Here is a 13,558-nt window from a genome sequence, read left to right on the forward strand (position 1 = left end):
ACTCTACCCAGACCTCACAGGTAAGGACCTATAAGTGCAGTACTGCAATGCAGTTGTTATTCATAATAAAACAGGTGCTGATGTCTTTTTTATTCTGCCTCTTTTGCAAAGAGTATGAAGCGTTGGTAAATTTGCATGTACTTGTTTTTTTCTATCTTTCTTTCATTTTTATTGTTTGTTCATTCCATTTGTTATTTGCTCTATTGTACATTGTCTTGTTGGTTAGTGTCATTTGCTTTTATTTTATACAGGAGGACTCACAATGGCTTCAAGCAATTCAAGATTTTTCAGAATGGGACTGAATGCAGAGACATAGATGTACAGAAGTTGTTTAAATGCAAAACAATGACATGATGTGAATTGAAATGATGTACACCAAAGCTTTCTTACCCATGTTGTATTTTAGTTTTATATCTCTGCATAGTTACAACAATCTAATGTTCTAACATGCAGAATGTAGGCCTACTTTAACTGAATTGAAATGTTTGTGTAGGCTATGTATTGTTTGTGTATGTAATAATGTGTTTGCTTTCAAATGGTTTATCCCTGTATCATATTAATATAATTTCAAAATTGTTTGATTTTCGTTGTATATTAAATCTGGTAATGAATCTGTGAAAATGGGTGTTTGGAGAACTTAGAACTGTATTTTATTTATTTTTTAAATGGCAGTATTATATGTTTTTTGTGCCAATGCGTATTGAATGGTTTAACAATCTACCAACCTGTTTCAAGTAACTTGAGTGTTTTGCTTTGAAGTACCCATGGAAGTACCAGAGGCGCGCCAGGGCTCTGGTACGCGCGGTTTGCCCCATGACGTATTTCCCGTTTGCACCCAAGAAGAAGAGAAGGGTTTTCGCGGCAATCTGAATTTGGCAGAGGTGTCAATGAGCCGTCAGTCTCCGAATGTTGTTCATTGTCACATATCGACAAAATAACAGGGTTCAAGATCACTGTATGTAGTCTGTACCGCTATCCGATTACCGCTTTTACTGTATAAACTCGATTTAGGATCAGTGGTTGATTACAAAGTGTTTGTGGCGGTAAAAGCAGGCTTAGCTAACATTAGCTTTGTTGACATAACTTCGCTTCTAGTTTATCCTCGTTGGGATAACTACATTTAGGTATCGTTTGCGCACGAAGATTTTTGTGGATTGATAGCGAGTTAATGCACATGTTATGGCAGCGGTAACTGCAGATCAGATCAAAGTGGAGTTGGAATTATTCGACATTGGCTTTGAAGATGACTCAGTCCTGGACAAAAGTAAGTGCCCTGTCGTTTGTATCCACACTTCACGTCCTGGTTCTGTGTGCATTGCTGTTACAAAACTTCTGGTTGCCCGCCATAAGTTGCCTTGAAACATGTACCGGTAACGCAAACACGTTAGTGCTGTTCATTTGGTGACCATTTTCATGTCAAGCATAATGTTGGGTTGTGTCATCATAATGCAAGCCAGGGAGGGGAAATAAAGCTAGGCAATTGTGCAAAAACACTGTGAGTTGAAGTATACAAGCATGACCAAGGTTGAGTGTTGAGTGATTTATAGTGTAGACTTTCAGGTGGTGCATCAAATGACCATTTCATCTGTTTTGCTCCTGCACTGACAGTGCTGGAGCAGTGTTTATGCCACAGGTTGAAGGGGGACGAGATGGTGCTGGAGTGGGTCGCCTTCAGTACCACCAAGGGAGTCGTGAAGCTGAGCTTAGACAACCTGGAGCTGTTTGAGCACGAGGTGAGACCTTAATGCATTTGTTTATTTTATTTTTTACAGATTGTTTTGGCATGTATACCTTTATTTTGACAGCTAAGTATGAGGGATGTCAGGAAAGTATTGAGAGAGGGAGACTGGAAAGGATCTCTTGAACCCCTCGCGTAATGGTACAGCACCTTAGCCCACTGACCCACTGCGCCCCCATGGCTTTTGTTTTGATTTCGATATAGCTGTTCACATGCGTGACTGGTTTGTAAATGTTAATGACTGTTTGAAACGAGCAGCTTTGGGGTTTGTGTTGCAGGTTTTGAACAAGAAGACCAAAGCCAAGCAGGTGTCGAAGAGAGATGAGTCTTACAACAGGACTCGCGACATCAACTCCATTCAGGACTTGTATCCTTAAACGCAGTCTGCGTTTCTGCATGCTGACATACCCCATAACTTTATTGGGAGTTTGTGTACGCTGTTCATACAGTATGCATGCATGACGTTATGTGCAATCCTTAATTCAGAAACTTCAGAATCAAAGCCGAGGAAGAGGAGGAGGATCTCCTGGATGCCTACTCCTACTCAACCCCTGCCAAGGTCAGTAGCAGTCATTAACCCATTTCAGCCTGATGACTCGTATATGCTGGTTGACCTTTGGTGCCTGGAGCGAGATATATATTCTGCATTCATTTTTGAGATTTTAGTATTTTTAATAAAAATGTGGGTATGTTACAGCTGAATGAACACATTATAATGCAAGATTCGGGTCTTATGGTTTAGATGCAACCTTATTTCATGTTTTTATCTGCATCAGAGGCTGAGATATTTAGGTTTTTAAAAGCTGAGGGCAACTCTCCCAACAAGGGCTTAGATATTCAGCAGGCGTTTTTTTCAGGTGCTTTAGGCATCAATGGGTTAAGTGATGGCTACTTGCAAAGAGCCAGCATCATGGAAATCGGCATCAAAGAGGGTAGTTTAGAGCAGTGATTCCCAACCTTTTTTGTCCTGTGTACCCCTAAGCATCTTTGTCACATGATGAGTACCCCTCCTTAATGCTCTACTGTATATCTGTTCGTCTGTCTATCCCAATGTGATTACACTCCATATATTTGTTATTATCACATTTTCCACGTACCCCCTGAGGTGTGTACCTTTGGTTAGGAGACCTTTGGAGTCTTGTGGTTGAGAATAAATGGGGTCCCCTTAGCGTTGTAGATGTTGGTAGCGCACATCTTATGCAAGGCACCAACCAAACATCACAAAAGGAGAAGGAGGGGACAACGCCCCCTTAGGAGACCAAACTTGAGCACACTCTTTTACATTGGGTGGGTGGAGTTTGAATTCTCTTTTACTAATCTACCCTCTTTGTTGGCATCATCATCAGGTAAAAGGTAATGCTGTTTGTCTTTTTAGGGTTAGTAGAAAAAGTAGAAGTCTGCACACTGTAGTTTCGCTTTGAAAATGTATTCAGGTCACACAACGTTTCGACCCAACAGGGTCTTCATCAGACTTCTACTTTTTCTACTATCAGACGCGCCTTTGTCCTGCACCTGGCCTCAGAGAGGTGGGACGTGCATACTCTTACTTTCGTGTCTTTTTAGGGTTCCCAGAAGAGAGCGCTTTCCACTCCAGAGCATCCCCAGTCTAAGAGATGTGCTCGCATGACCAGTCCAGGGCTCATGCTCTCTCCCGCTAGTTTCTCCCCATGGTAAGGTCAAAGTCAGGCATTCCCAAGTACTGTAGTTACACACACACACACACACACACACACACACACACACACACACACTTTTTCCATTGAATGGTGCCACACACATGCGCACACACACAGACTCTTGAGTTCCACTTTAAAATATGGAACTACAGGAATACAGTGTGATTCCTTCTGTCTTACTGTAATTGCTGTACATACATAGAAATATTGACATGACACTAGGGCTGTAACGATACACTCAACTCACGATTCGGTTTGTATCATGATTCATGACCTACGGTTCGATACACCCCTCGATTTTACATTTGCCAACATTATAATCTTTATGAATACAAACTATGATAGTTCAAAGGGTAGAATAGGTTACAAGAGGCTACAAATACATTTTTAAAGTTTCTATATAATAATGATGATGTTTGGAAGCACTATCACTTCATATCACGTGGTTGTTTTCGGGCAGATGGATATCAATGAGTATCACAATACTGCCTCTTTGTATCACAATACAGTATCGTGACTCTGTGTATCACGATTTCTCGGTTCGATACAATATCGTTACAGCCCTACATAACACACAAACGCTAAGCACATGACACTGAATGACAATACATGACTAAGAACACCCAGTTTATACCATTTGGATTACCGGTACTTGTTTTGTCGTGTTTTAAAATTTCTTGAGTCATCATGATCACTTTCACTCTTTTCCCTTATGTCTTTCCCGCTGCCCATTTACTATTTTCTCCTCTCCCCTTGTGTCCAGTGCCACCCCCTCTCAGAAGTACAGTGCGCGCGTCTCCCGTGGCGAGGTGGTGTCCTCGTTCGGGGAGGCGCAGGAGCAGAGCTGGGGCAGCAGCAGCCGCAAAGGTCAGGGGTCACCGAGCGTCAGGACGCTCCTCAGCGGAGAGGACGCGCTGACCTCCAGCTACAAGTACATGTTCCAGCGCCTCAGAGACGTCCGTGATGGTGGGTACACGGGGAGCGTACAGTGGAGCAAACCACACTCGCAAGCTCAGTCTTATAATTATTTATTATGCCACCATGTACACAAGCAAACTTAATTTGACCCTTAAGGGATCATCAGTGTTGAGTGAGTGAGTGAGTGAGTACGCGCACGCACGCACACGCACACGCATGCTCGCTGAGTATGCGCACACACAAATTGTGCAGTAAAAACTAACATACCGATACATAGATTTATATTCTTTCATTGACACATTCTCTCACAAACAAACACAAATAACAAATGTACGATAAAGGACTAGTGTCTCAGTCTAGATATGCAATCTGTTATGTAGTACTGATGTGTCTTTTTTATATATGTCTCCAGTACTGACGGAGAAGATTGAAGGTTTGGGGGAAGAGCTGAGGCTTCATTTCAACATCGAGGAGTTCTCTCCTGTGTCTTTGCCTGCACAGGTAGGTCTTAAAGCTCAAGTAAAACTGCACAGAATATACACATACGTCTTAAATAACATTGTCATGTATACGTTTCTTATTGGTGCACATGGTCCTCTACAACATTTTTCACCAACATGGACTTTTCAACCAAACAAAATGCCAGTGCACAACACCAATTGTAAAGCCCTATTTACCTATATTAACAATGTACTGTCATTCTATAATTTTCCACAGCACACCAACGGCATTACCAACGGCACAGTAGTGTTCCCTGGCATAGTGGTTAGATTTGGGCACATTACATTGCATTTGACACACGCTGTTTAACCGAAGCGACTTACAATCGAGGACGTATTAATCATAGTCAACATCACTTGCAGATACAAAGTGCACAGGAAGTGATGTTGACAAGGAGGTCTACATAAGGGGAGAAGGTACCCTATCCCCTTACTTACTGTATCATTGGACGTTGACTATGTTTATGTCCTCGATTGTAAGTCACATAACATAGCCGTTAGTAACCCCTTATTGTGTATCTGTCCAGGACCAGGTGACTGTGCTGGGGCAGGTGTGCTATGACAGTAATGGGAAGTTGAATTCGTTATTGGTGCACATGGTCCTCTACAATATTTTCACCAACATGGACTCACCAACAGCAACCTTACGGATGCTGCGTTACCAAAATAACGTCATGTGTGAAGGATTCTATGAGCTCTGTTTAGTACGATGCAGCCATTCGATGTGGGTAACCCCTTCGTGTGTGTTTGTGTGTGTGTGTCCAGGACCAGGTGACCGTGTTGGGCCAGGTGTGCTGTGACAGCAATGGGAAGCTGAATGCCCAGTCGGTGCTGCTGGAGGCAGGCCAGGAGCATGGAGGGAGGCAGGTGCGCGTGGACCTGGCGGACCTACCCGAGTACTCACTCTTCCCCGGACAGGTGCGTTACTCTACCTCACTCATTCACTCAATCACCATATTCTCACGGACACTCTCCTCTCTCTCTGTCTCTCTCTCTGTCTCTCTCTCTGTCTCTCTCTCTGTCTCTCTCCCTCTCTGTCTCTCTGTCTCTCTCCCTCTCTCTCATTTTCCCCTCCTTGCTCTTTTTTTTAGTTGTGTTTATTGATTTTTCCAACAATAAAATAAATACATTCCTCAAAGTCACATAAATGTCCTCAGTGAAGACTTTGAATCATATGAACAAACATGGTAGTACAAATAACCCCCTCCTTGCTCTCACTGCAAGTGTATTTCTTCTTTCTCACACACACACACACACACACACACACACACACACACACACACACACACACACACACACACACACACACACACACACACACACTCCCATGGACACCCACACACACTCGCAGCCTATCCATTGCGGTGTAGTCAGTGCAACACTAACCAGCGTGCCGTTTCACAATACTGCTCCCCTTTACTTACCCGTCTTATTGTTATCCCGTCCAGGTTGTCATCATGGATGGTATGAACACAGCCGGCCACAAGTTCGTGCCAACAAAACTGTACGAGGTATCACCCATTTCATACCTTTATAATCACAGATAAAACGCATATTAATTATCTATTAACTAACTATTGTTTATGACTTTCATGAGCCCTGTCTCACTTCAAATCAAAATGGTGTCAAAGCATCGCTGAAGAAAACAATTGGTCAGAGCTGCATGTGTATTAGGGGTGAAACGGTATACAAAAATCATGGATCGTTACGTACCTCAGTTTTGGGGTCACCTTTCAGTCCAGTATATAAAATGAAAACACATTCAAACTGCTGCTTTGGGTCGGAGATTTGATCAGTGTAAGAAATAACACTTTCCTCAGGGTCTCATAAAGAACAAGTCTCTACACCTGCTCTTTCTTGCATTCTCTCTCAGCGTTCTGCATGAGCCACTGCATATACTATACAGTATAGTAGTACCAGCAGCAGCATAATGTAAAAACATGAACAGAGACGCTTGTCACCCTGCCTTTCGGTACAGCACTGTTGGGTTCTGTACAGGTCTTTTCGGTTCGGTACAAATGCAATACATTGTACCTTTTCAGGCCTAATGTGTATGTATTTGTGTACTCTGCAGGGTGTTCCTCTGCCTTTCTACTCTCCAGAGGTGAAGGAAGAACCTCAGAATGGTAAGAGATTGCCTTTAATAATTCCTCTTTTCTCAATAACTCTGTAAAATACCTCCATGTTTATATTAGATTTTTAAATGGGAAAGACCATGACAACATGGCACTGTAGATGATTCATGTTTGTTGTTGAGTGGTATTTTCATTTCAGTGTCGCGTCACTTGTAACACAAGTACAGGTAACACAACCTGGCAAAGTGCAGTAACCACACCAACGTAGAAACTGAGGGGAAAATACCATCATAGTATTGGTATTAGGTTGGATGTTGTAGTTACTGCAAATTTGACATGGGAATATTTCTAAAACTGGACACATCTGGACCATAATGCTTTGTCACGCCATAAAAGAGATGTTATGAAGACTATTTTCAGTCTGAACTCAACTCAATTTTGACTTACTGTATGTAGTTACTGCAGTATCGGTGTAACTAGTGTAATTGATCCCACACTGGAAACCAAAACTTGTTTCTTTCCATGTATGTTTCGCTGCTCCAGAGTCTAGGCCAGTGATGGTCTTGACCGCCTGCGGCCCCTACACGCCTTCAGACAGCCTGGCCTACGACCCTCTACTCGATCTGATCAGCGCCATAAACAAAGACCACCCTGACGTCTGCATCCTGGTATGTAAATAGCAACAGCTAATTGCCATCACAAGTGCCATCATAGAGATCCACAAAGTATATACCTATGCGCATCCCTCCATGCATACATCCCTCTTTGCCAGGGATGGGGAACCTTTTTCATTCGAAGGGTCAAATTCCTCCAATGGTCGTAAAAGTCCTCCGAGGCCTGTACTATGAACACAAACGGCCCTCGAGACAGGTTCTCCACCCCTGCTCTTTGCATACATGACAATACAAGACAGGACCCTCCGTTAACGACCGAGTGCAGTAACGTAACAGACACTGGGATGAAATAACACTAGAATCAGAACTGTATTGATTGATTTCCTTGTTTGCAGATGGGTCCTTTTGTTGATTCCAAACATGAACAGATTGAGGTGAGAACATGTTTTTTTTTGTAGTTTGGCATTAATTTTTTTTAAATTAGTATTACCGTTATGTTTACATATCTGGATTGTCTTTTCTCACCGTATATTTCTTGTGTGAACAGAAATTTCAAATCACTGACTCCTTCGAAACTATCTTTACCAAATGTGTGAATAGTCTCATTGAAGGAACCAGAAGGTAATTGTCTTTTCATATTCATGTTTTTATATTATCGTTTTTTTGTGCGCATTAAAATGAAAATCTTGATCCTTTTGAGATGAATTATGTCAATGTGCTTTTTTCCCTCTTGCTGCTCCCCTTCCTCCAATTCAGCATTGGATGTAAGCTGGTGTTTGTTCCAAGCCAGCGAGATGTCCATCACCACTTCATTTACCCACAACCTCCCTTCACCTTGCCTGACCTCAGCAAGGAGGACGCAGAGGTCTGTCACACACACAACCACTATACTAGACAAATACTACTTTCATGACAGTGTTCATACTGAAATGTGACGTATTTTTACTTTAGGATACAAGTATATTTCAACGCTGTTTTGCAGTTCTTGGTTGGTCCGTCAAACTTTTTTTTTTAATGGAATGTTTGCATATGACTGTTTAGGCCTTGACCTTGGGTTGATTGATACAGTATTTTCCAGTTACAAATGTGCTGTGTTGTTAAAAAGAAATGTTAACCGACAGCTGATGTTAAAGATGGACATGCTGTTTTAAAGCTCACCTATTGTTCTGTCTCTTCTTGTGTGTTGTTGTCAGAGAGTGACTCTGGTGCCAGACCCCTGCACTCTGGTCATCGAGGAGGTGACCTTTGGTCTGACTTCTACGGACATTCTCTTCTACATGGGAGCAGAGGAGATCAGCTGGTAATTATATATCCCAAAATATATATTTCATTGACCGCAGTTTACATGTTCAGTTTACACACACATCTCGTCAACTCTTTATTCATTCTGAAGGTGGCATTATTCTGGGAATACCCTGGTTGCAGAGCACTTCCATTCATGTAAATGAAATATTGCGGAACTTTTTTTGAATACTGACAATATTCTGTGTGAAACTGAAATACCCACTGCGTACTGTAACTGCACTATATGTCAAGAAACTCCAAACTGATTCAATTGACTATCTGTATCATATCAAATCAAAACCCGTCCCGCAGCCCTCTGGTTTTAATATTTGCCATGCCTTGGGCTGGTCTTGTGTTTGTCTTTTCAGTGCTGCAGGTTCTGACAGATTTTCCAGAATCATGAAACATATGTTGACGCAGAGGAGGTAAGAGCATATTAAACACACACACACACACACACACACACACACACACACACACACACACACACACACACAGAAGCCTCTTAGACATGAATGGATCAATAAAAAGCTTTTTGCACTGCTGCTGCCCAGTATCTAGTTACATGTCTGTACATCTCTCTTCTGGAAGAACAGAAATAAAGTGTGCGGCACCAGACTCCTAGTTCTTTCTTTTAAGCATGATCCCTCAGGGAGAGAATACAAATAAAAAGAAAGATAAACGGGAGCCTGGTGTTCCATACTTCTTTTTTGTTTTTCCCAGTTTACTTTATTTAGTCCATTCAGGGCTCTACAGTGCGAGCATTTTGCTCGCATATGCCCCTAAAATAAATGATCGTGCGAACGAAATAATAGAAAGGGCGCACTTGTGCGAGTAGATATTTCAACCCTTTCAATCGTATTTTGCTCCTAAAATAAATACACCCCATAGAGAAACGCAGGAACATGTGAACGAGAGAAGGCGCAAAAGACAGCGTGCGCGCCGCGCACAGAGAGATAGAGGCAGACAGACAGACAAATAGTCGGAGGAGTTTTGAAATAAGATAAGCGTCGGGAGTATCGAGCGCTTCCAATGACGGAGAAGAGCTGGACAGAAACTTCAGCGCTTTCAGCGCTAGAATTGCTAATTCTCCGCTTAGCACAAATGCTAACAAATGCTCAACCTGTTAACTTTATGAGAAGAAATAGCTTCGGTTTGTACATACACTTATCTTGTAAGTACGTGGCTTGTACTGTTTATGTTACTCCTCCTGAGACGCTGGCAAGGGAGGACACATAGCAGGCTCTCTTGCTCAACTGTCATCATCATCACGTCACGTCATGTGAAGTCAGTATTTTCTTGGACAGTCTCGGGGTGTAGCCTAAGGCACGTTTTTGATGTGCAAGCCTTCAATATTGTCAAATTGTTATTTAGAGGAAATGTATTTGGTCATCCACTCTATTTTGTTTCATTTCTAAAATGCAAGTATAGAACAATTATATTTTCAAAGGGTAATGTTCAGATTACTGAGTTGCTGTTACTGTGGTACCAAATGCAATTTAAAAAAAAGTGTAACCCATGGGTAGGCTGATTATAGCCTCATAGGCTACATAGCGTACCCATATGGAGTCATTGTATTTTCAGGACAGAAGTGTAATTGCCTCTCTAGTCTCTCTTGTAAAAAATCTGCCCCCCCCTGACCAATTTCATCCCCGAACCCTGCCAGATCCTGCTGTGTAGGCCTAAATTGAAACACCAGCTCTGTATAGAAATTAATGTGATATATATAAATGTGTAATATTTTGTTTAGTCCTTTTACTGGGGGGAATTTGGAAAAGTGGCCCGAAGTGATTTTAATTGTAGGCCTACCCCTCTAGAATGTGTATTTGTGTGTGGAAAGAGTATATTCTCTGTATCTGTGTGTTAATAATGAAGCTGCGTCACAAAAACTGACTGTGCTCCTAAATTTTTATCTGTGCCCCTAAATTTTTTCACTTAGGGGCACAGGTGCTCCTATTGAAAAAGCTAAGCGTAGAGCCCTGATGTCCATTACATTACAGTACATTTCATTACATTACACTCAACTGACGCCTTTATTCAAAGCAACTTACAGTTATTACCAGGGTACTCGTTACGGTCCCTGGGGCATCGACTTTGAAATCTCTTCGAGACTTGGTCTGACCAAGAGCATAAACAATTTACATTTCCCAAACGGCATGGTTGACCTGCCTCCCTTGGTTTGCTTATGGTTGTTTGCTTACCGACAAAGTGGGAGGAGTTCCCGTGTTTTCGGGAACTCAGAAAGTACTTGCATTACTCTTGACCTGACTAGTTGCAACGCTGAAAGTGTTGCGTCACTAGGAGGGCACAGCCTGGCTAGGACTTAGGTGCCTTGCTCCTCAGCCATGGAGTGCAGGAGGGAGTGGAAGAGAGGGATTTGAACCTGCAACCCTCTGATCTAAAGCCCATCTCCTTAACCATTAGGCTATGGCTGCCCCATTTCCAACACCCATGTTTTTTTTTTATTCTTAGCCACATGTACTTCTCCTTTCCCCTCTCTTCCTCTCATCTTCTACAGCTGCTACCCCCTCTACCCTCCCACAGCGGAGGTCATCATGGACTAGTATGGTCATGTTACAAAATTATAAAAATCTTCAATCTCGACTCTCATCCATTTCCTCTCCTGTGATGGAGTGACCATCACTAGGGTTGTGGGTGTGTTTTGACTGTCACGCCAGCTCTTTGGTGTAGCGGTCAGAGCCCCAGTTTACCTCCCCAGAAGGTCCAGGTTTGAGTCCTGGCTGGGCAGCTCTACTCCCTTTGCTACATCTCCCCTGTCCGCTCCCATCTTCCACAGCTACTACCCCCTGTACCTTCCTACGGAGGAGATCAACTTGGACTGTTGTCATCATATGACGAATAAAAATCTTAATTTCGAATCTTTTCCATTTCCTTTTCTCTGCTCCTGTCTCCTCTCTCCCCCCTCTTCCCTTTCTCTGCTCCCATCTCCTCTCGCTCCCTCTCCTCTTTCTTCCCTCTCCTCTCTCCGCCCCTGTCCTCCACAGTTACTACCCCCTGTACCCCCCTACGGAGGAGATCACCGTGGACTATATTGTCATGTGATGGACAAGATTTGAGATTCAAGAGTTTTATTCATTTCCTCTCCTCTCCTCCCTTTCTCTGCTCCTGTCTCCTCTCTCTCCCCTTTCTTCCCTCTCTTCTCTCTGCTCCTGTCCTCCACAGCTACTACCCCCTGTACCCCCCTACGGAGGAGATCAACATGGACTATGAGAAGTTCCAGATGCACGGCTTCATGCCCGTCACCCCCGACGTGCTCATCGTCCCCTCAGAGCTGCGCTACTTCATCAAGGTACAGTAGCACCTCAAAAGAAAGACGTTTGCCGCACACTTTCTTGACTTTATGCTCGTTTATTTAGAGCGAACAACGCCTTTCGCCTCTTTGCGTCATCAGGTTCGCTCTATACCTGAGCGAACCTGATGACGCACAGAGGCGAAAGCCGTTGTTCGCTCTAAACAAACGAGCATAAAGTCAAGAAAGTGTGCGGTACACTTCTTCCTTTTGAAGTATTGAACACTCCTGCGTTAACCAGCACATAGGAGCTGTGCATGGGACTTTGAATTGTTGAGTACAGTAGCACCTGTTGGCTCTTGTGTAGACTATTGCCAAAGATTTTCTTAGTAGAATAAGATGATTCAAACTCCGCCCACCCAATGCAAAGGAGTGTGCTCAAGTTTGGTCTCCTAAGGGGGCGATTGCGGCCCCCACCCCACCCCCTTCTCTTTCTGTGGCATTTGGTGACTGCTTGCATTTGACAGCACACATCAGATCCCAAATGTTTGAATTAATTCATAGATTTATTTTATATTTATTTATTTATAAAATCACCCTTTTAAATATATTTTTCTGAAGTCCCTGAAATGTGGTCCACAATACAAACACAATCAAATGTTCATTATAAGCAGTACAAATAGATTACTGTTAGGTAAAATGTTATCAACTTAGGTACTGTTTCCATGTAGCCAGATAATTTTGACCTTCCGTTTCCGGTTTTGACCTTCCGTTTCCACGTAAACAGTTTTAAAGTCCACATCCGGCTTTAAAAAATATTCCATTTAGGGGGCTAAAACGCACCGAGTTTTTATTTTTATCCACATGTTGCATTTTCACCTAAACAGCAGGAAAAAAAATATCCACTTTTAAAAATGTCCGGCTACGTGGAAACAGCACTTTAGTAGAAACCTGTGAAATTGTCCCTGATGTCACTCATCTCTCACTTATTTTTTTATTCTTCTCAGGATGTGATTGGCTGTGTGTGCATCAACCCGGGCCGTCTCACCAAAGGACAAGTAGGGGGCACCTACGGCCGCCTGCTCATCCAGCGCAGAGGGGCAGATGCGGAGGGCAAAAGGCGAACTCCCTGCCTAGCCGGACAAGTCGTCAAGATATAGATCTACTATACATATTTCAATAAAGACTGTAAATGTATTTGTCTTGCTATGGTGTTATACTTGACATACTTGTCAATCACATATTAGAAAATATCTATTTTCATAGAGTGTGTTAGGGTTTGTAATTTTTTGTTAAATTGCTTACTTCATGGCCTGTATTTGTAAATAAATGTCAAGTTGTTTCGGTAATTTCATGATCTACTGAAATGTCAGCTTCTCTTTATGAATTTGAAAATATGTCAATAAATAATTTTGTAAAACTGTATGCTAGTATTTTCTCTGTTTTGGTCTTTAATGTGTTTTCTCGGCTGTCAAATAGGATGATGACAGTTTCTCTGAATTA

At 42.5% G+C, this 13,558-nt stretch overlaps 1 protein-coding gene across 1 annotated transcript; it reads left to right on the forward strand.

The window, feature by feature from the left end:
- The first annotated feature begins 833 nt into the window (after positions 1 to 833).
- pola2 (polymerase (DNA directed), alpha 2) lies at positions 834 to 13,478 on the forward strand. The gene is made up of 18 exons (XM_063190075.1): positions 834 to 1,264; positions 1,609 to 1,733; positions 2,017 to 2,105; positions 2,234 to 2,297; positions 3,302 to 3,408; positions 4,178 to 4,380; positions 4,745 to 4,833; positions 5,598 to 5,750; positions 6,281 to 6,343; positions 6,907 to 6,958; positions 7,451 to 7,575; positions 7,917 to 7,955; positions 8,069 to 8,142; positions 8,278 to 8,386; positions 8,715 to 8,821; positions 9,174 to 9,230; positions 11,989 to 12,115; positions 13,063 to 13,478. The coding sequence occupies exons 1-18, from the start codon at positions 1,180 to 1,182 to the stop codon at positions 13,213 to 13,215; spliced, it is 1,821 nt and encodes a 606-aa protein (XP_063046145.1). The 5' UTR covers positions 834 to 1,179; the 3' UTR covers positions 13,216 to 13,478.
- Positions 13,479 to 13,558: the final 80 nt, after the last annotated feature.

Source organism: Engraulis encrasicolus, chromosome 23 (genome assembly GCF_034702125.1).
Source record: "Engraulis encrasicolus isolate BLACKSEA-1 chromosome 23, IST_EnEncr_1.0, whole genome shotgun sequence".
Lineage (NCBI taxonomy): Eukaryota > Metazoa > Chordata > Actinopteri > Clupeiformes > Engraulidae > Engraulis > Engraulis encrasicolus.

Excerpts from the sequence above, each read along its gene's own strand:
- pola2 (XM_063190075.1), top strand. The coding sequence starts at position 1,180 with ATGGCAGCGGTAACTGCAGATCAGATCAAAGTGGAGTTGGAATTATTC. Across the intron at positions 4,834-5,597 it reads CTGTGTCTTTGCCTGCACAG|GACCAGGTGACCGTGTTGGG; the intron begins GTAGGTCTTAAA and ends GTGTGTGTCCAG. Across the intron at positions 9,231-11,988 it reads CATATGTTGACGCAGAGGAG|CTACTACCCCCTGTACCCCC; the intron begins GTAAGAGCATAT and ends TGTCCTCCACAG.